Raw genomic sequence first — 22,569 nt, forward strand, 5'->3', positions numbered from 1 at the left:
ACAGCCTCCCGCCGGCCGAGGCTCCGCCCCCCCGTCCCCGCCCCCCCAGACAGAGGCCGGAGGCTGGCTGGTGCAGTGATGTTTAATGGCAGTCCTTAGAAATCAAGCCCATGCACAGTAGAAAGTGCTCGTGGGGCCGGCAAGAGGCCCCCGCCGCGCTCGGGAACCACAAGTCCGGTCGTGCAGCCTTCCCTGCGGCGCCTTAAATAGATTCTTCACTATACTCTGTATGTTACATATGTACAAGACCCCTCCCCTCGAGGGGCGGGGCAGGACTCCACAACGCATTCCTATATACAACACCCCCTTTGGCCCCACGGTTGGTGGCCAGAGTTGGAGTGACGGGGGATGACAGGGCCAGAAAGGGAGGAAACAGACGCAAACATGCGGAGTCGGGTGGGGCACGGTTAGCCCAGAAACATGAGGGGTGCGCGCGCATGAAAGGCAGAGGTGGGGCCACGCGGATACATTCAGAGACGCATCGAACAAATAAATAAGGCAAGTCAGGAAGGCCGAGGCGGGTGCAGGCAGGGAAGAGAGCTGTGGAAAAGGGGCAGGCAGGGCTCCGGAGGTCACAGCTGAAGATGCAGGTATGTGGGGCATGGATCTTCTGGAGCCGGGGACCAAAAGAGGGGACAGGACCCAGAGGGAAGAGGAGAGGTGGGAGAGGGAGTTCAGCACTTCGGAGGGGTAGAGGATGGAGACCTAGGAAGGTCTCCAACCAAAGTGACAGGAAAAGCTGCCGACAGAGGGCTCCCCTTCCCCAGAGAACCCTCTCCCTTAAGACTGCAAGAAGCGGCCCCGGGTGGTGAGAAAGGCATGGAGAGGTCAGGTGGCCAGTCCAGGTTGGGGAAGCCCTTCTAGCTCCTGGTTCTGCTTTAGTTCTCTCATCCTGCAGAGAGATAAGGTAGGAGTCAGAGGAGACCAGCAGATCTGGGAAGGTGGAGTGGTGGAGATGGCTGGGCAAAATCCAGCAGGAGAAAGGATGAGTACCTGTGTCGGCAGCGCCTCAGGAATCTCATGATCTTCCGGGCTGCCTGGTCCTGCTTCTTGGTGAGAAAGGAGCCTCTGGCAGAAGAAAAGATGAAGAGACCTTACACAACACTCAGGCATCCCCTGCCCTCAGCCCCTTAGAGACCCCTAGCAGGGAAGGGCAGGGGGCAGGACAATGAGCTGGAACTTGGGGGTCCATGGACATGGATGCAGTGAGCAGGCACAGAAGGCTGGAGGGCTGGGGCCATACTTGTTGCGGGCAGGCAGGCTGCTCGTGGGCCGGCGGCGATAGGAGCGGTAGTGCTGCTGGATGAGCACAGCCGCTCGGCGGCTCTGCTGAAATCGCTTCTGTTCATAGTAGCTTCGGAACTTGCTCTGGATCAGGATGGCCGCCTGGGTCATCTTCTTATAGAGTGCAAACTGCAGGGGTGGGGAGAAGGAACAGGAGCTGAAATGGAGGAACAGTGACCCAAACCCCTGAGGGTCACCCCCATATTCAGTTGATGCAGGTCTCTTTCTCTAATCCACATGCTCATGGAAAGGCTGAATCACAGACCTCACACCCAGATCTCATGCCTAATACCTTAAGTGCAATCCAGGTCAGCTTGTGGAGAGAGAAGGGGAGTTAGGGCTCCAGCAGCATTCTGGATGCTGTGAGCTGGAATGTGGGTGGGTACAGGTTGGTGGGTGTGCTTTACAGAGAAAAGGATCTCACCTGCTTGTATTTCCGGTAACAGCGCTGGATCACAGCTGCTGCTACCTCCTGCTGCTCCTTGAGCCTCCGGCCCTAAGGGGAGAGAAGGAAGTCTTAGTGCCTAACTGCCCACCTAACAGACATGTGACCTGTCCTTCCAACTTGCCTGGAGTCCTCTGACCCTTCACCCCATCTGAGGCCTGTCTGGATGACTGCTCTCCTTGGGAGCCCATAGTCTCCCCTTATTCAAGATTCATTCCCTGAGACGCCTCAGCCCCCTGACCTTGTACTTTCTGAAGGCTGTCTGGATGACTCGGGCAGCCTCATACAGTTCTCGCTGTTCATGATCCGATAATGTCAGCAGAGCAAAATCACTCTCCATCTTGCCACTGGCAGATGCAGAGAGAAACTCTGCCCAGGAAGGTGCTGGAGGGATAGCCAGGCGACCCCGCTCAAAAGGTAGTTCGCTGTAGGAATAGGGAGAAGGCAAGTCATAGAGTATCTGAAGTCTCTCTTCTCCTACCTAGGGGTCGCTGTGAAGGGAGACCCCAGGCAACAGAGTCTGGAAAGAGTGACTTCAGAGCTCATCAGTTCCAATCCCCTTTTCAAAAGCCCTTTGGCTTCTGCCAGAATAGACCTTTGGCTATGGGGAAACTGCCTTCCATCTTCCCTTGAAGAAGAATCTGGAGGCTTTGTCCTGAGCTGGTCACCTAGGAGGAGCTGAGCTGGGGAACTGGTCCACATTCTCTAAGTAGCTGGCCAGCCAGGACATGGTCTCGCTGAGGCCCAAGGCCCCTGTCCGTTCCCGCGTTGGGGCTCCGGCCTCAGGCAGCCCCATGAAGTCCTCTCGTTTAATCCGCTCTGGTGTGGCTTCGATGATCTGCTTGGCCAGTGAGATCATGTCCACCTGGATGAAGGAAAAACTGGGTGAGCCTTGAAGGGCCTCACCTGCCAGATGTTCCTGCCCTGCTGCATCTGTAGCCTCAATCCACTTCATTTCTTCTACCAGATGATGAAGCCTCAGGGATTGCTTTCCTTTCTAACCCCATCTTTTTTGTCCACTGTTCCAGATTCATTGCTTTATATTTATTAGGCTGCCACTTGTGTTGAGACATTGTGGAGGACATAGGATAGGAAGGACATAGTCCAAATGGAGATACAAGAGCTGCACAAATGAAGAATTTAGGCTTCCAGGCTGACTGCCCACCATCCCATCCAGGATGGCCCCAGGCTTGCAACCAGCACATCCTACCCTCAGGCCTGGCCATGCCTGCCACCCTCCATCCCACCTTCAGTTCTCCAAGAACCAGCTCAATGCTTACTGACCACAGATACCCTAATGAATAGCTCCAGCCTTGCCTTTACTCCAGCCCTGAAGCCTGTAGCACTTTCTGCTGGCCACATGTAACACAGCCTACTTTGCAGAGGTCTTATAGTGCTACCTAATTAATCCATTAGCCTTTCAAAGCAGATATGTCCCCAGGTTCTAGCAGAGAAGTATGCTGCTACACTTGAAGATTCATTCTCATTTATTCATTCCACAAGACTTAGTTTTTCCCACGTGCAAGCCTCCTCCTCACAGAAGGTCATTGCCAAATACCTCCATCTTGCCAACCTCTCTCCTCCACACTCCTCCCAACTTCCCTCCATTGTTATGGTTCCCCAAGAAAACTGTCTCTTTATGGTTCAACAGGTAACCCCTACAACCCACCTCTAATTGAAGACACTCCCCCAGAATTTTTAACCTCTGATGCTTCATGACTCCTGAGTCAAGCTCTGATAGGAGCTAAGCAAAGGGTTATTTTGCCTGTCCCAAAATGAGGGTAAATGGTCCCTTCTCAAACTGAAGCCAGACTCAGTCTGTTTCATGGACTAGTCTTATCTCACTGGGCTTATCTCACTCCTGTACCCCACTCTTTCTAGCCCTCATAATTCCATCAACATAAGCAGTACCGGGATCATGTTCACAGATGGTGGGCTGTCAGCTTCCTCAGGAGCAGCCCCAGCATCCAGGAGTGGTGGGAGAGGAGGGGGTGAGGGTGGGGGCCCTTTGGGGTCGGTGGCTTCATAGTCCATGAAGAGTAGGGGGGCTTCTGGGGCACTAGAAGAGAGGTGGCTTGGGACCATCTCCATAGTAATCTCAGAGGCTGGAAGAGGAGCAGGGGGAGGACTCCCATCAGGAGCACTAGAATAGGCTGATGTGACGGAGAAAGTGCCATCCGAAAGCTCTGAGGGTGAGGAGACACTGCTCAGACCTGTGAGGTGACAGAAAAGGGTAAGGGCAGCAAGAGCTATCTGCCATCTCTTAAGTCGCCGACCTGCCCCATCCTTGCTCTCAACCTCCCTGCCCACCCTTCAGCTTTCTCCTGGTCTATCCTCCCACCCTCATTCCCCTCTTAAAAAAGATCCGGGGCAACCCTCACCAGTGTCTGGGCTGGAGGAAGGTGGCGACAGGGCAACTGGGGGCTCAGCTGAAGTTTCCTGTCTCTGGAGTTCCTCAAGGCAGCGGGCAAGGCGCACGTGACCCCGGGAATGAGCCACGGACAGGGGGAGACGGCCCAGAGAGTCGGGAATGCTCAGTGCCTGTCGGTTCCAACGGAAAAGGAGTACAGCAGCTTCCAGGTGTCCCAAGGCACAAGCCCACATCTGAGAAGAGGGGCAGGGAGAGAAGGATGGGAGGAGTAGGAGGATAGAGGTAGAGGTGAGGCTAGGGGCCTTCTTCTGGTGGCCAGGTCTTCAGTCCCTTGTCCTCCCCACTCCTTTCCTGCAAGAGGTCTTCCCTTTAAAGCACCCTTCCCATTTCCCTTTGTCCACATGCACTCAGGAGTCCCGCATCCTCACCAGAGGGGTGCAAGAGAAATGATCCACATTGAGCGGGTCAACCTCTTGCTCTAAGTCCAAGCTTCCGGTCTCCACACTCCTGGAGGGTTTGGGAAAGGGACAACAAAGCTCAGTCAGGGAAAAAGTGGGCAAAGTGGAAATATTAGAATTGAAGGGATCGGGAAGAAAGCTGTCTAAGAGCACTATGGTCAGTGGAATGAAGCAGTCAGATTAATATAGTAAATGTAAAGAGGTCAAGAAGTCAGTGTCATAACTCGGGATATTAAAATTCTTCCCAAAACAAATCCTTTTCCAGCCCCCTTTCCTTCCCATAGTGACCCCAGCTCCCTCTTGGCAGGGCTCCAGTCCAGTTCTTCCTCAGTCCCCTGGCACTTCTGTCCCAGTGGCTGCCCAGCCCCCTCCCTGCTGCCCCTGCTCACCGCCACTGGCTCAAGGTCTCGATGAGGCGGGCGTAGCCCTGGGCAGCTGCCAGGTGCAGAAGGCTCATGCCCCGGAAGGGGCTTCCGTGGGCCAGACGTTCAGGACCCCTCCAGGTGGAACGTGGGATCATGCTCTCTACCAACACCACCACCCGTGCCTCGAACCCAGGCCCCTGGCCTTCATCCTGCAGTACATACACCCTTATGCAGAGACCTGAGCATCTGGTCTTCCAGCTTGGGATGGCCTTGGCCACCCCACATACCTGTCTCAGCTTCTAATTCTGCCCCCTCCCCACACTTCTCACTCCAGGTTTGTACCACCCAGACTTTTGAAGGCCTGTCAGTTCTCCCAGTTTGAGTTCCTGGGTGTCTTCCACTTCCTCCAGCCCCTCTGGCAACCAGACCTCACACACCCTTGCCCAAGTTGTGCCTTCAGCTCAGATCAGTGCCATATCCACAGATGGTTTCTCCCCCTCAGAATCCAGATTCCTCTCCCAATCTTCTTTCAGAGATTCAAGACCCACAGAGGGCTGAGCCCTAACCCTCCTGATTCCCTCCCCCATCCTCTCCTTCACCTCCACCCTTTTTCAGACCAGAAATAGTCTGAAGCCTGTCATGCCAAGAGGGTGCCCAGAATAGCCACTCTTGCCACAGGGCGGGGGTGGGAGCAGGGTGACACCAGGGATTAGGAAGGAGGACTGGCTGAGGAGGCTGGGACGGGAGATTGAGGAGTCATATGCTAGAGCCATTTTCTTTAGGAAGACCCTCCCCCTGGTCTTTACCATAGAACTCCCTCATGGAAGTACCTGAATTGGAGGTGCGTCAAGACCTTGGCAGGGTGCCTGTCCAGTTGCTGCAATCTCTGCCATCCGCTTCTCCATCTGCTCCAGTCGCTCTAGTATGGACATCCGGAACTGGTTGTCTGAGAGGGAACAGGTATGGGAAACTGAGTGGTAGGGTCTAGGGGATGCCCTGAACACCAGAACTGGACCTATCCGAGGATCTGGGAGGTGAAGACAGAATCATTCCTCCTCTTCAAAACAACAGCCCCATTTACCCACCCACCTTTGAAATATAACCCATGAGGACTCAGTTCTTAAACTAGGGCTTTTAATACTACCCACTGACCTAGGACTAGAATCCAGAACCACAACTGTGTCTTTTAAGACAGAGACAGTAAGAATTCCCACATGGCATCCAGCCCTGAGCTGCCCCAGATCACACATACACACACACTCCCCCAGCCTTCTCTTAGGTTAACTATTCCATCAGTTTTCCTTGCCCCAGACACTACCTTTGTCCCCCTGCTGGCACTGAAGGACTCCAGGGGGTCCCTGCTCTCTGTTAACCACTGCCCAAAAGAGCTCAGGGACTGTGTTTTGGAAAGCACCTTTCCCTCCTCCAATACTCCCCTTCCCCCCAAAGCTGTCCACAAAGAAGATGTGGGGAGGGAAGGTGACAGAGATGGATAGCCATGTCCATTTCTCCTCCTCCCTCCACCCCGTGCACCAGTATACACATACACACACACATCCCAAGCTATATCTGTCCCCTCTTGGATATCACACAAGGACAAGGAGGGGAAGCAGAGAGGATCATAGCCATGAGAAAACAGGCACAGAGAAACAGGGTGGAGGTCAGGGATGTTCTCAGGTGCCAGGCAGAAGGGGATAAAGGTACAGAAGTGATGGTGGGGAGGAAGGTAGAGAATGATGACCAGAAACCCAGGTATTTACAGAGGAGAGAGAGCAGAAAGGATAAACAAAGTGAAGAAAGAAAGGACAAAGGAGGTGTGAGGACTGTACCAAACAAACAACAAGGAACAGAAGAAGAGGGACAAGACCCTGGTCCAAGGAGAAATGGAAGTGGGAAGAGGGAGGGAGGTGACCCACAGGAGAGATGGTACAACTCAGATGAAAACAGGGACAGGAAAATGAAATGGGGAGCAGTCATAGAAGGACAGAACAGGACTGGGAGACCTGGCAAGATCCCAAGGTAGGCTGCCAGCAACCCCCCTCCCCCCCACCCCCAAATACACTTGGGCTTTGTGAGGGGGCTCCTCTGACAGTAGGGCAAGCCAGGAGCAAGCCCCTGAGGGAGAGAAGTAGAGATGGAGGGAGACAAACTCAACAGGGCAACAACAGAGACACCCAGAGGAAGAGACAGAGAAGAGCAAACTTTAAGAAGCAGGAGCAGAGAGAAAATTCTCAAAGCCACAGGAGGAAAAACCAGTAAAAGGAACAAACACAGTTCTAGATTTAAATAAATATACACACACACATATACACATATGTGTGCGTCTCTGTGCTTGTGTCAGAAAGTGTGTTTGTATGAGAAAGTACACGATATTAAAGTCATAGATATTACTGAGTAGTAATACAGGCAATTTTCATTTTTTACTTTGTGCTTTTCTGTAATTTCCAAATTTCCTATAATAAACATAACTTTACAATTAGAGGAGAAAACAATAAGAAAATTGAAATACATATATAAATATACCTGCTCATGCACATCCCATATATATTGCTCTAGACCCTGTCCCTGCTCCCACCTCTTGGCCTCACTTGCCTAGATCCCATCCTCTGGGATGGAGAAGACAGAGCAAAAGCTGGGACAAAGATGGCTCCGAGATTTATAGGGAAGAGGAGGTGAAGGACGTTTGCTACTGCATTTAGAAATGACCAATGAAGCAGGAATTGAGAAAAGATTGGTAAGTGTAGGCTGGGTGGTGGCCGCCTGAGTGCTGAGGGGTCTAGGAGCATGTCATGCTCAAAGGTTGTAGGGCCCGACACTTGGGGCCACAGGGCTAGGTACTTACCATCTAGTGACAACCAGTCAAGCTGAGTACTAGGCAGTGACAGGAATCGGCGAGCTCGATACTCAAAGAGCACAGAAGCAGAAAGGGGCCCCTCCCGCCCGGCTACCTGCAAAGACACCAGCCCTACCTCATGGGCTGGGGAGGACAGGATCAGTGAGAAGGGCTCTCTTTCCCTGGCTCCTCTGGCCCCCGGCGTCAGAGCCACAGGTGATCATTTCATATTGAGCTCTCCAAATCCCCTGCTGTAGGCTGAGAGGCCCCTGGCTTTGGTGGCCTTGTCACAAACTGGGAAGGGATTCCATTCATTTGAGAACTTAATACCTGCTATGGGCCAGAGACTCCTTGGACTCTAGACCCTGTAGTTAAGGAAGTTTGTATTCAGCACCAAGAAACTGGGGGGCAAGAAACACCTATACTTATACACAATTTGATGGGGGATAAACCCTTTGGTCTCCCAAGATCAGAGTCCAGCGGTCATAACCCTGTTACTCAGATGGGAGAAAGGATTGCTAGCTGCTTACCGACAGTGCCTAATAAGAGCTATGTCCCAGGGTCTCAATATCTATAGTCTTAAGAATGAAACCACCATGTCCCAAGACTAGGAGTTGAGACTGTTCTTCCCAAGACCCAGCTTCTCTGGTCTCATCCCCTTTCCTTTCATGTACCATTGAACAAGGTTGTTGAGATTGGGGAAGAATACACTCATAGACAAAGCTGTCAGCTTACTACTCTGGTGATCCTCAAGGGTCTCACAGTAAGGCTGATTGTTGAGTGCAGGGTAAGGGCTGAGGTTGGTGACAAAAGGTCAGAGACAATCCTTAGCAATGATGTCTAGACCAGTGCTATCCAACAAAACTTTCCTCAATGATGGAAATGTTTATCTGCACTGTTTAATAGGGTAGCACTAGCCATATATGGCTATTGAGCACTCAAAATGTGGTTAGTGTGACTGAGGAACTGAATTTTAAATTTTATTTAATTTTAACTAATTACAATAGACACGTGTGGCTAATGGCTATTGTATTAAACAGCACAGGTCTAGAAGACAATGCCCTTCAGTCCCAAGACTGGTTGGAGGAAACCAACATCTCTCCATTCTCATTCTCCCAAGAGCTCCCTAGATAGGAGCCAGAGACTCTAAGGTAGAGGCCTAGATGGACATTAGAGACCCCTTGGGTCAAATCCCTGACCTTATCTGAGAGGAGGCCAAGGACCCAAGAAAGGAGCAGTTATATGTAAGGTCACTAGTTAGGTAAGGAGTAGATTTCTTGGACCAGAATCTAAACCTTTTGACACCTAAGCCCAGACTCATCTGCCTGCTGGGGGACCGTGGGAGGTCAGCCTCAGGACTAGATGAGGTCTTCGTGCTCTCAGGAACAACCCAACATTTGTTTCTAGTGCTTCCCACATGTTAGTCCCTTCCCCGACTAGTCCCAATCCCCATACCAGGACAGTAGCAGCGCAAGACACCAGGCTGAACAAGTGAGGCTGGCACTGCGATGTGATCAAAGACACAGGAGTAATGTTCGGCGGCCTCCGTCCAAGGACCTGTGATGAGCACCTTGACCCCACCCTGCAGACGGAAGTCAGAGGACCATGTGACTGGAGCTCTGTTGGATATTCATTCACTCACTCATTCATTAAATCAGACCCTAGGAGAGTATCTACTATGTGGCAGGCCTTGTGCTAGAGTCTGGCAGTACAAGGATTAGACAAAACTTAGCTAGTCTGTCCCTCCTCCCCAACATCCCAGCCCTCCACCTAAATCTGCCAGAAATGAGGGAACTCACTGCCTCCTCCAAGGCTACCAACTCATTTGCAGATAACTGTCACTGGGAGGAAGTTTTTTTCTTAGGCCCCCACTGTAGTTCCTCTTTGCTCTCTCTGGGGCAGCATAAAGCAGAACTTCTTCACTGCTGAAGACAACCTTTTAACTTCCCAAAGTCTGTAAATCGCAGCCTGGTTGTGTTTTCTCTTCTCCATGCTGAGTTGCCCCAATTCCCTTCCCATGAAACAGTCACTGAGGGAATGAAGTTCCCTAGGCACCTGGGGGACTCACATAACCACTGCTACCACACAGAAGTGGGAAGAGAAGGGAAAAGGGTGAGTTGGAAGGACTATGGAAACAGAAAAGAAGCTACACTCCACAGAAAAATAGAGGTTGGGAGAACTAAACAGCCATGGAAACTAGGCCACACACCGTGGGATAAAAGGGACAGAGGAGTGAGAAGAGAAGCCTGAGACTCACCTCGGGGTAGGACCACTCTGGAGAGAAGTCTGTGATGGTACTGAGAGCAGGAGAGAGCTGTGGGGTTGGAGCAGGGATGCTTGGGGCTTCATCACTGATGAGTTCTCCCATAAGGTCTGGGAACGATGAAAGACTGAAGGGCTCCAGCTCGCTGGCCCCGCTAGCTCCTCCAAACAAGGCCTCTCCTCTTCCTACCCTGCCAGATGGCTCCAAGGAGGCAGGCGAGGGTGGGGGTGAAGGAGGGGGTGAAGGTACAGGTGGGGCAGGCCCCTGGGCCTTGACCTCCTCCCCACTGTCATCATCTTGAATGAAGAAGCAGTTTCCTCTTCTCCTATCTACTCCCAACTGTGGAGGAGGACCCCGAGCAGCTGCCTGGGGCTCCAGGGCAGCAGCAGGCTCTAGGGCAGAACAAGGGGTATGGGCAGCCTCTGCCTCAGGGAAGTCTGGGCTTACCCCTTGCCCCCCTCCATAAGTCTGGCCCCTCTGGGGACTGTTGAGAAAACGATCAGGGTCAAAGGCAGGGCTGGGAGGAGCTGGTGGGGCAGAGGGCTCAGAGCCTACAACCACAGCTAAGCTCATGGAAGGCCGAGGATCAGCCTGGGGAGCTAAGTGCTTGGTGGGTGTCAAGCCCCCAGTATGCTGCTCCAGTCCTGTCAGGAGGAGGATAGCAGTGCCTCCTCTCGACGAACTCCCTCGAGAGGTAGGAGGGCTAGGTCTGATCTCTAAGGGTTCTGCAAAGCCTGATGAAGAGGAGGAAGAAGAAGATGGAGAGGTATGTGCCTTGGGGAGCTCTGGGGGAAGTGGGGCTATCAGTGGAGGGGGTTCAGGGGGGTGGGGATGGGGGATAGAGGTCAGGGTTAGAGCTCGGGGCTCCACTTTTGGAGAGATGATGCGGTGTTTTGTGCTGCTGCATTTGTGGGTAAGGCTCCCGGAACCTGGAGTGGAAAGAGGTAGGGAGAAGAGAAGGGATATGTGACATATCTTTTTCCAGTCTTCCCTTATTGGAAACCTTCCTAGGTTTCCTAAGTTTTCCTAGGATTTTGCTATATATCAGAGATGTAATGCTGATTGTGGCCACTGGGAGGCAGCAGAAATGCTTCTCCTCCTAACCAAATACCACTGGAGAGGCATTGCCTGAAGACTGAAGGCTTGGCTTGGAGGAGTAGCTGACAGAAATAGGTAAAGGCATAGAAAAAGAATAACAACAAAAAACCCAAGGGATATCAACTAGGAATAAAGCTAAGATTGGGTGTACATGGTAATGCCAAGGTAGAAGTAGTGCTATGGGTAGAAGACAGATGAAGAGCCCAGGCTGCCAGGACTCAAGTAAAAGGAGCTGGGGCCAGTGTGCGCCCAGATGAGAAGACTTCTGTTCATCTGGCCCATCTTTTGGGGGCATGCAAAAGATATACAAATTAGCATTCAAATCCCAGCAAGACGGATATACCCCTGTTTTGAGTAAGTGCAGTGTGACTACGCAGGAAAAGTGCTCCAAAGTTGGGGGTCACTAACCAAGGCCCCCACTGCAGAGACAGGCATGGGTTCGGGGTGCAGGCTTGGTCGGGTGGGTGTCCAGGATCTGCTGCACCAGCTGCTCTACAGAAAACTCCTCTGTTCCATTCCCACAGCTCCACTTGATGCCATGAACTAGAGGAGAATTGGGGGGGAAGTGCTGTGGAACCACCACAAAACAGTCCCCACAGCACCCTGATGGTTCCTCCAAGCACCTGAGATGCTCCAAGACTTCTGGTGAACAGAGGCCAGCAGCCTCTGCTTGCATCTGTAGCTCACAGCTGTCCCTTCTCCATATTCCAGTACCTTAGAACTTACCAGGAAGCCTAGCACCCCTGCAGGAAAGCAACCTCCTGCCTTGGAGGGAAATGGTCACCCCACAGGCTCCTGGAGCCTTTGGGAGACCCCTGTTTCCACTCTCCCCTTGGAGTATTGTCCTAGCCCTGCTGCCTTACACATGGGCTTCAGCTGTCCCAACAGCTCCTCCCGGGACCACTTCAGCCACTCTCGACGGTCGCTGCTGATGGAACAAAAGATGGGACTGCAGCCCTTTCCACAATCCTCCAGGGCTGGGACGTTCAGGTAGTGCACAAGGACGATGTCAGGGTTCTGAAGGCACAAGGGTACACACACACAGCACCATGGGATCTTGAGGTCCAGGGGCTCAGCTTCCTAGTCCTCACTTTCTTCCTTGGCACCATTCCAACCTCGCCCCCAAGTTCTGGCATTCTCTATCCGTAATCCCCTTTCTTATTCCCAGAATCCTTTACCCACTCAGAACCTAGTCATCCTTCCACTGCACCTTTTCAGACCCCATCTCCCTCAAAAAGCCATGAAGACTGTGGCTCCCTGAGCTCTTCAGTCTTACCTGTAGCAGCCAGTAGCAGCGCCGATGGAATGTGGGGACGATGGAAGAGTGAACGTAGCAGCCATAGAGACACTGCCAGGAGACAGGCTGGGGTGGGGGGAGGGCTAGTCTGCTCCCCAACTCTTCCTCTGTTCAGTTCCTTTGCAGGAATCCCAATCTTTCCACCAGTTCCTCTTCAACCTTCGCCCACCCCCACCCATTCCGCACATCTTTAAAATCCCAGCACCCCAAGTCATAGATGAGGGTTAGGAGAAGGGGAAAATAGGACCAGGGCCTTACAATGAGGACCACATTTGAGATACGGGGCTATTTAGAAATCAGAGGGCATGGCAAGGACACATCTGAAATGAGGAGCAATGACTTTGGGAGGAAAAACCTGTGCTTAGAGGTTCAGTACTTGGACCCCTAAGGGAAATTCAAGAGAAGTCAGAGGACTGGACATCAGTGTCCTCCAGGGGAGGGATGACGTAAGGCCTAGAGAGTTGGGTCATGGAGGGAAATGGGAAGCAGAGAATAGGCTAAGCCATCAGCCAGCCAATGCAAAGTGAATAAGAAAGGAAGAGTGACTGGGAGGGTGGTGAGGTGGATGATGTTACCAAGCCATGGCAGGGCTGGAACCCAGCTAAAGGTGGAAAAGGGCAGGGCAAGGGAGATGAGCTGGATGCCTTGCTTACCTCCATGCCCTGGACCTTCAGCTTCATGTGGTCCTCTCGGGTGGTCTTCCCATCCTTCCGCTTCTTCCAGAGGTAACCATCCTTCCGATATTTCACCTTCTTCCGGTTGTAGAGGATAATGGAGCCATTCTGAGGTCTGAAGATGGAAGGGTTGGCCTCGAGTTCTGTGAACAGAACCCAGGACCCCTGCCACTCCTTACCTTCACAAACTTTCTCACCTTGTCTTTGGGGCACAGGATAGCCACTCATCGTGCTTCTCAAAGGTGATCAAGTAAGATGCAATCTCCTGTAGGAGAGGAGGTACTCAGGTGAGTGTCCCCTTCATACAGTCTCAGTCTAGCCTCTGTCACCCACTCAGTTTCACTCTGCTGAGTTTTGGCAGCTAGTGGAAGATGCTGCCAGGTATATGGACCCAGCAAGGCCCACTGCCCTAAGCCTCCCAGGTTCCATCTCAGACAAAAGTCTAACCTCTCCTTCCCTTCCTCCCAGCTGGGGCAGGTCTTGGGGGCAGGTCCAAATTCTTCATCATCCATTCTTCATATTGCTTATTATTTTACTCTCTCCAAATTCCATTTTTGTGCCATTTCCTGACTCAAAAAACTTCAACAGTTTGACACTGCCAGAAAGTCCAGATTCCTCAGCCTGATTCCAAGTTTCTCCCAGGCCAAGAGTCAAACCATCATTCCCACATTCCCCCTATTTACTATTTACTCATATTACACCTACCATTCCTGCCAGACTGGTCCATTGATTCTTCCCTGAACATGCCCTGAGTGGTAACCTTCGGAATGTTAGTGCCCTACACATCTGAAGTGCCATATGCACATCTCTCTGAGTCTGGAAACACTAGCCTTCCTATAGACCAAATCCCTTCTCAGATCTCCATGAAGCCCTGCTGACCACCCTGGCCCTTCCTGCATTTGCAATAACACACACAAATACTCTTTTATTGACAGTTCTCTTCTAATTAAATAATCAAATCAATAATAATCAACCCCCAAGTACATACAAAACACTGTGTGTGAGGAGTACAGAACATGTGTAACATCGGATGGTGCCCTCTAGGAGCCAGTATCAGTGGTGGTTAAAAGTAGGGGATCTGGAGTGAGTTCTGTTAACTACATGAGGTAAGTCAGTTTCCTCATCTAGACTCTGGGTACAATAGTGCCTGCTCTATAGCATCATTAGTGGACTGAATGAGAATGCAGGTCAAGTGCTTAGCACAGTCCTTGGTTTGTAAAAAAATACAGATGGCAGCTATTATTTTTACCCCAGTGGATATGCCAAGAAGTAAGCTCCTACAAGATGTAGATCTTTCGACCTCTCCTATGATCCCCAAAGAGCCCAGAACAGTACTCTGCACTTGGGAGTGTGGACAGACAGAGGAAGACCCCTGCCATTTACCCTCCTCCAGCCCACCAGGCCTTGCTAGGCCCTAATCCCCCAGGCTCCCTAGAAAACCTCATTTGTATTCCACCGTAGCCGCTCTGGAGGCAGCAGCGGACACCGAGGAAGACACTCCAGCAGCTTCTTAGGGAGAAAGATCTTCAGGTGGTGGCTGTTTTCTAGAGGGAATTAGAAGAGATTAGTGTGCTAGCCTAAGGGCTGAGTCCAGAGAACCCGAGGAAATTGAAACTATGACAAGGAGAGGAGGGACCTAAGAATTACAGGGTCACCACAGTGTGAGGAGAAAAAAGGCTGTGCCCAAACGGGAACCTCGATTGTGAACTCACCAGCAACCTCGGTGGTGTCCTTGGTATTCATGGTGAGGGCTCCAGGGGTGAGGTCACCCCCGGCCTGAGGGGCCGGGGGGAGGGGGAGTCTGTGCTGAGAAGGGAGAGAACAGGTCATGGCAAAAGTCCCCACACTTATCCAGGAAGAAGATGATGAGATGGGAGAGGGAGTACAGAACTGGGTCATGACACCTTGGAAAGATGAAGGAGAGAGGAAGGAGCTAGACTCTGATGTGAGAACAGAGCCAGGGAATGGAAGAGAGAGAGAAACCAGACGTGCTGCCAGGAACCAAAGTGAGAGGGGTAGACATGACAGAACAGGGTAATCATGAAGAGTGGGTGGGGGAGGGGAGAAGCCTGGCAGGGCTGGTGCTCAACAGCCTGGGCTCTTGTGGAGACTGGGGCTTTGGTGGGGTCAGGTTCTGAAGGCTGGGACTCAGGGCATCCAGTCCTTGGAGAAGAGTTTGGCAAATGAGAGCCTGGCTGCTGGGGGTTGGGCAGATCTAAGTCCGAGTGGAGAGCTAGGCCTTAGAAGACACACCCTGAGTTCCTCCTCTACGTGATTTTTCCAAGAGGAAAGGCAGATCTTATAACTGATCCTAACCTCTCCCTCTGGTCCAGGTTGGTCAAGGCCTAGTACAATCTGGGCTAGACACCGAGGAACATGCTTTCCACCCTCAAGACAACCCATCCTCCATCCTAAGGCTGACAGCCCTCTCCATTCCCTACCCATCTCTCCTTCCCACCCTTCCCATACGCCTCTGCCTACCCTGGTCTCCAGGCCTATCCTACACCATCTACAACTCTGACTCCAGCCTAAGCCCCCACCTTCCTGGGGGAACAGATGGAAACTGGAGGAGGCTCTCAGCGCGGGCTCCGCCAGGTGTCTGAAGATGAAGAAGGGGAGGAGGCCGGTCCGAGCTCGGCTGCGTATGGTGGTGCCTGGGTTGGGGTAAGGACTCCGCTCCAGGGCGCAGGTGCGCAGTCCGGGCTGGACCGCCTGCCAGGGTGTGGAGCGGACCTGGGGGCGTCCCCCTATGGAGGGGCGGTGGTCCCGGGAGAAGCTCCGAGGTAGGAGGGTCTTGCCTCCCGCCCGCACTGAGGGACGTTCTGGAGAAGCTGCGGAGCAGAGTCCGCGGGCGCGCGGCCGGCGAAGGGCAGCAGGGGTTCGGGGGTCCCCAAGGTAGTCCCCACGCGGCAGGTCCACCGTGGGGTCCTACGCCGAGCGGCGCCCCCTGGCGCGGGGGAGGAGGACGGAAGAGGGCTGTAGGGGCGAACCCGGAGGAGGGGCGGTGGTCTCCGGCGCCGCAAGCCACGTCTGGGCTGGTGGAGCTGCGCCCCCTGGCGCGGGGGCGGAGAGGCGGGCGAGAGGCCCTGGCTCTTACCTCCCGGGGTCCCGCGGGTGACGGCGGCAGCGGCCATTCTACCCCACACCGACCCCCCCCAGCGCCTGCTGACAGCGGCGTCCGACGTCAATGCGCACGGGGCGGAGCTTCCCAATTAAGGGGAAGGGGGTCGGGAAGGGGACCTCGGAAAACACACGTTGGACTCTGGGTGGGACGCTGGCCGAGGGACAGACTGCCGGGAAGTCCCTAAGGGGGCAGCAGTGCGGAGGAGCAGGATTCCGGGATCAGGCGGTGGAAGCTCGGCCGACTGGCGTGACCCCCGGGCCGGGAGAAGGGTGTGGGTCGCCGTCCAGTGGTGGGAGACAAACGGTGGACTGCGGGCAGGACTTTTCTCGCCTGGGACATGACCCCTTGAATTTTGTGGACCCGGTCCGACTTCATTGTAGCTGGGTCTTCCCCATGAGCCTCTTCACTGCTTCCCGGAAAGAAAGACAACTCTGGGGTCAACTTGTTTGCTTTTTAATGACAGAACAGAGAAAAGAACACAGTGCCAGGGAGCGGGACCTGGGCGGCAACGGGCCTGTGGTGTTCCTATGAGAGGGGTGGGTTGAGATGGGGGGCCAAGAGGGCTGTTAGTGCCTAGGGGAGGCTAAGGAAAGGGAAATGCCTTGATGCCAGAAATGGGGGCAATTCCAGCGGCGAGAAGGTTTGGATCCCTGAGGCAGCGCTAGCATATTGGGCATAGATGGTTTTTCCTTACTCCTCAGACTGCATTTCCATCCCCCAGGGACTGTAAAGGGGGTTCCTACTGATTGTGACAGTGCTGCAGGGGGGCAGAGAGCTCAGCTGCCTGGAGAGACAAGGTCCTTCCTGGCCCACGGGACTCCAAGGAGACCAAAGCAGCTGTAAAGGTGAGAGAAATTGAAAAAAGAATGAAAGAAAAATGTCTCTGTCCAGATTTTCTAGTGCCCAAACCTGGGTACTCCCAAGTCTCTGGCTCTCTCACCTACTTTATTTTTGTTCCCCTCAAATTGAGCTATCCAACCTGGCTCTGGCTACTGCTGTCTCTCTATGCAAGACCAAGCATCCACATCACCTTCCACCACCCCACTGAGTTCCTCTCCAAACATACCTGGGCCCTGCGGAGAGAGAGAAAGTGGTCCTCTGCCTGTGGATAGGTTGCCTTCTCTTCTTCTAGACCAGGATATTCAGTATTGCTGGGGAATCCACAGCCCACTGCATCAGACACCAGGGGCTCAGATGCAGCCCCAGAGCTGCCCCACTGGGCCTTCTTTAGCCTGTGGAGACTTTGGGCTTAGGAAAGAGGTTCCTGGAGGCCAGTCTTCCAGTCACCTTTCTGCCCTAACGTACGTCCTGCTGGGACCCAGGGGTGTTGTCATTTGACTTCCAACTCTCCACTCCCAACTTTTTGCTCCTCTCAGAGTAAAGTATTTTTAATTCAAGGACTCAGAGGTGATCTCTAGCTCCCCACTGTCCTCCAGTTCTATGGAGTGCTTTCTTCAGTGATCCAGTTTCCACTCCCAGCTCATGTGGCTCGCCCTCCATCCCTCAGTTCCCTCCTTTCCACATTATGGAATTCTGCTTCAATTTCACCAAGTCCATGATTCATTTCCAAACAACCAACAATTCTCTCAAAACTCTCCACCCCTTCCTTAGTTCAAACCATTCTGCCCCCACACTCTGCTTGGCTCCCAGAACCCAGATGACTCTCCTTACTCATTGATGATTCTCTGTCGCCTCCTTAGATCTTCCAGGTGGTAACTAACAGCTCTTACTCGGGCTGGGATGCACCCAGATCCCTGCTGCATTCCTGCCAAATGTGGCCTCCTCCTCTTTCTTCTGCAAAGCATTTCAGGGGGTGGGAGCCCCTGAGGTGGGTACACGCCAGGCTGGGAACAACCAGTACCTCTCAGTGATGGGAGAGTCTCATGGGAAGGACTCAGCTACGATGGAGATGGGCTCGATTTATAATATTTAAGGGGTCATGCCCTAGGAGAGAAAAGCCCTCCCCCTAGTGCCAGAGAATGGGGAAAAGGAACTAGAGGGCAGAACTGGCTCTCAGGGGAGCTTGAACTGAAATAGGGAGTCAGGGGTTTTAGTAAGCCCAGATTGCAAAAATAGCTGTGATCTAGAAAATATGATGATTGATTCATGGAAAAGAGGGCCTGGTCAGTGCACTGGTTAGGGGACATTAGAGGGGAGGGGTAATAAGGAGAGCTGGGTATAGGATGGCAGTGGGTGCAATTTTAACTGAGAAGTATTGAAGGGCAGAAAGCTTGTCATACCAGCAAGGGTGGGATGTACTGTTCCTCCATCCAGGTGGGACTGTGAAACACAAAAACCGACTAAGTGTAGAGAGGACACCTCCATCCATATTGTTTCTCTAATGACCTCTCCCAACCACCTATCTATCTGGCATTAGGAGCTACAATGTCCATCAGCCAGTGGGGCAGTTATCCTCAGACTAGGGCATAAGGCTTTATGGTTGTTTAAAATTGTACTGCCTTGCCTTCATATCTCCAAATAGTCCCTGTTTTCCCCATTTCTACCTACCTGGGCCTTTGATTAAGGTTCTCCCAGAAGAGGTCTCCATAACGCTGGGGTGTCAGTCCGAGGCTCTTGGAAGGCAAGCTTGGGGATGGAGATCGGCTTACCACGCTGGAACACCTGAGGTGAGGACAAGGTAGGCTTGGGTTTGGCTCTTTCCTTACAGCATCTACAGGGATTCAGAGGCCCTTTCAGTGGGACCATACAGCTGCCCAGGCTCCTTTAGGCCATGTCCTCCCTTATCCATTTTAGCTAAGGTGATAAGGCCTCTGATTTGAAATGAGATTGGAGCTGGAGTGAGGGTGGAGATTGGCAATTGTTTGAGCCTCAGATCTTAATGAATCTCAAGCTTCTATGCCCTACAACCAGGGAACATCATATTTAGCAAGCAGGGCTGTTAAAGAGGAAGGCCCCAGATACTCAGGTGATGTGACAGACAGGTTCCTTTTGGTCAATGCAAGGATCCAGGACAGTAGAACCTCTGTTTATGCCTACTTTGTCTCCCCATCTCAGAAAGACTAATATCCTTATAGGTAGTGAGGATGTACAGAGCTGTTTGAGAACAGTGCTCATCACTTCCAAAGCCTGCAGATTGAATGATGACTGCTTCCTAATCTCTAGAAGGATAGTGTCCTAGGGCTTAGACATGGGCCTTTTATCTTCTCCATCTCCATCTCTCCTTAGGTGATCTTACTTAGGCCCATGACTTTAAATACCACCAATGTGATGATGACTCCTAAATCTATATTCCCAGTCTTGGCTCCTCCTCTGGACTCCAGACTTGCAGGTTCCAGCTGCCCTCTCAGCATCTCCCTAGCCTGTCCCATCTTGCAGAAAGGCACCCCAAAGCCCAGTTGCTAGAGCCAAAAACCTGGTATACATCATATTCTCTCACTTCTCCTATCTAATCTATCAGCAAGTCCTGTCCTACATTTAAAATATATCCAAATTTGACCACTCCTCACCATTTCCACTCCCACCACCATATTCCAGCTCACCTCCCATTGCCTAGACTATTGTAATGGCCTCCTTCTCCTCTCCCTGCTTCCATTCTAATCCCCTACAAACTATTCTGCACAGAGCAGTGTGAATAATTTTTTAAAAATGACCATGTGAAATCATATATGGTTTGAGATTTACTTTAAAATAATCTGAGGAGTAGGAAGCTGGGTGTACAGATAAAAAGATCCGTATAATGATAATTATTGAAGCTGACTGAAAAGGGTACACCAGGTTCATGATTACTACTTTCTCTACTTCTGTAATTGTTTGAAATTTTCCATAATAAAAAAATTGAAGAAAAAAAAACGCAGTGTGCTCATGTTATTCCCCTACTTAAAATCTTCCGGTGATTTCTACTGTCCTTAGAATAAAGTCCAAACTCTTTTAAATAGCCTATAAAGTCCTCTGCCTAACTGTATGACTTTACTCTCCACATTTCCCTTGATCCCTAAGTTTCAGTTACACTGGCCTGCTTCCTGGTTCTAGAAGATAACAAGCCTGTTTCTTTATTGGGACTTTTTAAAACCTACTATTCCTTCTTTTCTCCCTTGGTTTTTATCAGACTGGCCCCTCCTCATTTTTCAGATCTCAATTCAAATTTTTTTTTAAAATTAAGTTGATTTGCCTACTCTTCAAATAGTCTTCCACAATCACCTTATCTAAACTTGTGTCTCTAAGACATTCTATTTTTCATGGTAATTATCACTAGATGATATTATATTTATATGTTTGCACGTTCTATCTCCCCCCTCTAGAATTAAGCTCTATGACCAGGACTCCTATCTTTCTAATTGCTGAATCTGGTGCCTAATATAGTGCCTAGAGCAGTGCAGTGCTCAAAAACTATTTGTTGAATAAATTAATGCATCATCAATCCCCGAGCCCAGGCACTAAGCTTCTTGTTCCTTATTTCCTACTCTTCTTCGGAAAGAACCCAGGCATGCAATCTTCCCTCTATCCTGTCCCCATTCTCCCCACTGGGTGGGGATGACTCACTTGGCAAAGGGGATGAAGTTGTCTCCATCTTCCTGTACCTGCATGACTGGACTGGGCTGGGTGGTTGGACTGATTCTCCTCATTGGTGCTGGGAGGATAATAGAAAATGAATCATTCACTCATGTATGGAATGAACATGTAATAGATGTAGGGATGAGACCAGTAGCAGACCTAGAAATTGGAAAGGGGATATATGGGTCCTGCAAAAGGAAAGAGCTTAAAAAGTATTTCTAGTGCTGGACATTTCTATTGGTTGAATATACAGATTGAAGAAGGAGAGCCTAGGAAATATAGATGTGATAAAAGATACAGCAAATAAATTTTCTGAAGCCAAATGTATAGAGTAAGTGAAATTTACAGATGACAGTTAAGTGACTTAATTGGCAATACAAGATGATGAAATGAAAAAGGATGACAGATGGAAACTAGATAGGGCACAGATATTTGGTGTAGTGGTATAGAAGTGGTGGTTGGGAACAGTAAGAGAATTGGGGGTGGTAAAAAAAATCAGGTATGAGGAGTTAATGAAAGTGTGGACAGAGTAGTCAATTGGTGACAGAAAAGGAGGGGGCATTTGGGAATGTCTATAGATAAAGAAGGTAAGCAGAGATCAATTGTACAGAGCTAGAACTAGAGGAAGCCAAATATGACCTGAAAGCCAGTTTAGATGGGCAGAAAAAGCAGCTAAGAATGCTAGTTAGAAGAGTGCCTGTAGGAAGTATACATGATAGAAAAGGCCAATTGGAAACTTTATCCAAGGGCAACTAAGAATGGGCTGAGAAAGCAGTTAGTTGAGGTAAAAAATAAAGGAGAGGCGTATTTAGGGCTGAGGTGGCTGATGTGATAGAGTTGGGTTGAAAAGATAAGAGAGGCCTAAATGGGATGTCCTGAGCTGGAGGGGGTAAATAACTCATGGGGCAGTTGGGAGCTGAGAGGCATCCAGATCTCAGGCAGTTGGGTTTAAGTGGGTGACCTAGATCTAAGAGATAAGATGGGGCTTAAGGAAGCTAGCTGGAGTACTCAACAGTTGACCTAGCAGGTAGCCAAGGCCTTGGAGGGCAACCTGTGTCTGACAAGGCAGATGAGGACCTGAGGGGTCAGGCTGAGCTGGGAGGAGTGGGAAGGGGATAGGGGTAGGGGCAGGGTAGTCTTGCCAGGAGGGAAGGGCCAGACCTTAGGGTGTGGCTTCATTTAAGGGGGGGTAGGTGGACTGGGGGCATCGCCAGGCTTTCAGAATCAGCCAAGCCTAGGGATAAAATTGGAGGCCTGAAGAATGGATGTGGCTCCCAGGTGGTGGGCCCATGCCTAAAGGGACAGTCTGGGTTGGGAGGGGGCCAGGCTGGGTGGGGAGGGGTGGCCTGGGCCTGAGAGGGCACCCAGGCCTGAGGAGACGGCCCGGGCCTGAAAAGGCGGCCTGGGCTGAGGCGGCGGCTAAGCTTGCCAGGACTGCCGAACTTAAGGGCCAAGCAGGGACATTGTGCCCAGCTGTGCCGCCGCGAACCGCACTTGGCCACAGCACCTGAGGCAGCTGAGCGGCGAATTCTCGAACGACCGGCCGGGCGGGGAGGAGGAGCGAAGTGACTGGATCGAGGGAGGAGCCGGCCTGCACCGCGCGCCCGGGGGCGGGGCCATTGGGGAGCCACCTCCTGGGCGGGGCACAACGAGCGGCTCCGCCCCCTGGGCGCGCCTCCGACGGCGGCGACGTGCGCGCGTCCGGGGCCTGGGTCCCCTACGGGGCCCGCCCTCACCTTTCCCGGATCCTAAGGCGCCAGTAACCCTCCTGAATCCTGGCATCCTCCTCGCCCTTCTGCGTCCGCAACTTGGTTTTCCCATCCCTGCCCAGTGGGCCCCACAGCC

General features: G+C 51.9%; 2 protein-coding genes across 11 annotated transcripts in view; both read right to left on the reverse strand.

The window, feature by feature from the left end:
• Positions 1-68: 68 nt before the first annotated feature.
• On the reverse strand, positions 69-16,283 carry CAMTA2 (calmodulin binding transcription activator 2). 8 transcript variants are annotated; one of them, XM_011359734.2, is made up of 22 exons: positions 16,186-16,283; positions 14,801-14,894; positions 14,529-14,632; positions 13,286-13,353; positions 13,068-13,203; positions 12,394-12,465; positions 11,981-12,134; positions 11,526-11,660; positions 10,014-10,948; positions 9,212-9,338; positions 7,766-7,900; positions 5,754-5,869; positions 4,948-5,132; positions 4,529-4,607; positions 4,111-4,333; positions 3,641-3,942; positions 2,398-2,594; positions 1,971-2,154; positions 1,709-1,780; positions 1,244-1,413; positions 994-1,068; positions 69-892 (listed from the first exon to the last, which is right to left on the reverse strand). In XM_011359734.2, exons 2-22 carry the CDS (start codon positions 14,829-14,831, stop codon positions 829-831), a joined length of 3,564 nt encoding a protein of 1,187 aa, XP_011358036.1. In that variant the 5' UTR covers positions 14,832-14,894; positions 16,186-16,283; the 3' UTR covers positions 69-828. The 8 variants fall into 8 exon arrangements, with proteins under 8 accessions (XP_011358036.1, XP_011358035.1, XP_023386183.1 ...); XM_011359733.2 differs by having other exon boundaries at positions 12,394-12,480; XM_023530415.1 differs by lacking the exon at positions 16,186-16,283 and adding an exon at positions 15,629-16,174 and having other exon boundaries at positions 12,394-12,480.
• A 366-nt stretch (positions 16,284-16,649) lies between these two features.
• INCA1 (inhibitor of CDK, cyclin A1 interacting protein 1) overlaps positions 16,650-22,569 on the reverse strand; it is a 6,732-nt gene continuing 812 nt past the window's right edge. The window contains exons 1-7 of one of the 3 annotated variants that reach the window (XM_011359737.2): positions 22,461-22,563; positions 20,713-20,800; positions 18,721-18,834; positions 18,453-18,492; positions 17,884-18,056; positions 17,279-17,444; positions 16,650-17,049 (exon numbers count right to left, since the gene is read on the reverse strand). In XM_011359737.2, the coding sequence (XP_011358039.1) occupies positions 16,903-17,049; positions 17,279-17,444; positions 17,884-18,056; positions 18,453-18,492; positions 18,721-18,834; positions 20,713-20,800; positions 22,461-22,545 (813 nt within the window). In that variant the 5' untranslated portion in view covers positions 22,546-22,563 and the 3' untranslated portion in view covers positions 16,650-16,902. Of the gene's footprint in view, positions 17,050-17,278; positions 17,445-17,883; positions 18,057-18,452; positions 18,493-18,720; positions 18,835-20,712; positions 20,801-22,231; positions 22,564-22,569 lie in introns of those variants that run through there. The other 2 variants (XM_011359738.2, XM_011359739.2) reach the window with 2 other exon arrangements.

This window comes from Pteropus vampyrus, unplaced genomic scaffold (genome assembly GCF_000151845.1).
Source record: "Pteropus vampyrus isolate Shadow unplaced genomic scaffold, Pvam_2.0 Scaffold50, whole genome shotgun sequence".
Classification (NCBI taxonomy): Eukaryota; Metazoa; Chordata; class Mammalia; order Chiroptera; family Pteropodidae; genus Pteropus; species Pteropus vampyrus.

What these genes read in the sequence shown, in the direction of transcription:
- CAMTA2 (XM_023530412.1), bottom strand. Translation starts at nt 14,987, where the DNA reads ATGACCCAGTTCTGTACTCCCTCTCCCATCTCATCATCTTCTTCCTGG. An exon ending in GGGACAGCTGAAGCCCATGT is followed by an intron (nt 11,661 to 11,980) that starts GTAAGGCAGCAG and finishes ATTCTCCTCTAG; the next exon opens with TTCATGGCATCAAGTGGAGC. An exon ending in CATCTGTGAACATGATCCCG is followed by an intron (nt 2,595 to 3,640) that starts GTACTGCTTATG and finishes TCCTTCATCCAG; the next exon opens with GTGGACATGATCTCACTGGC.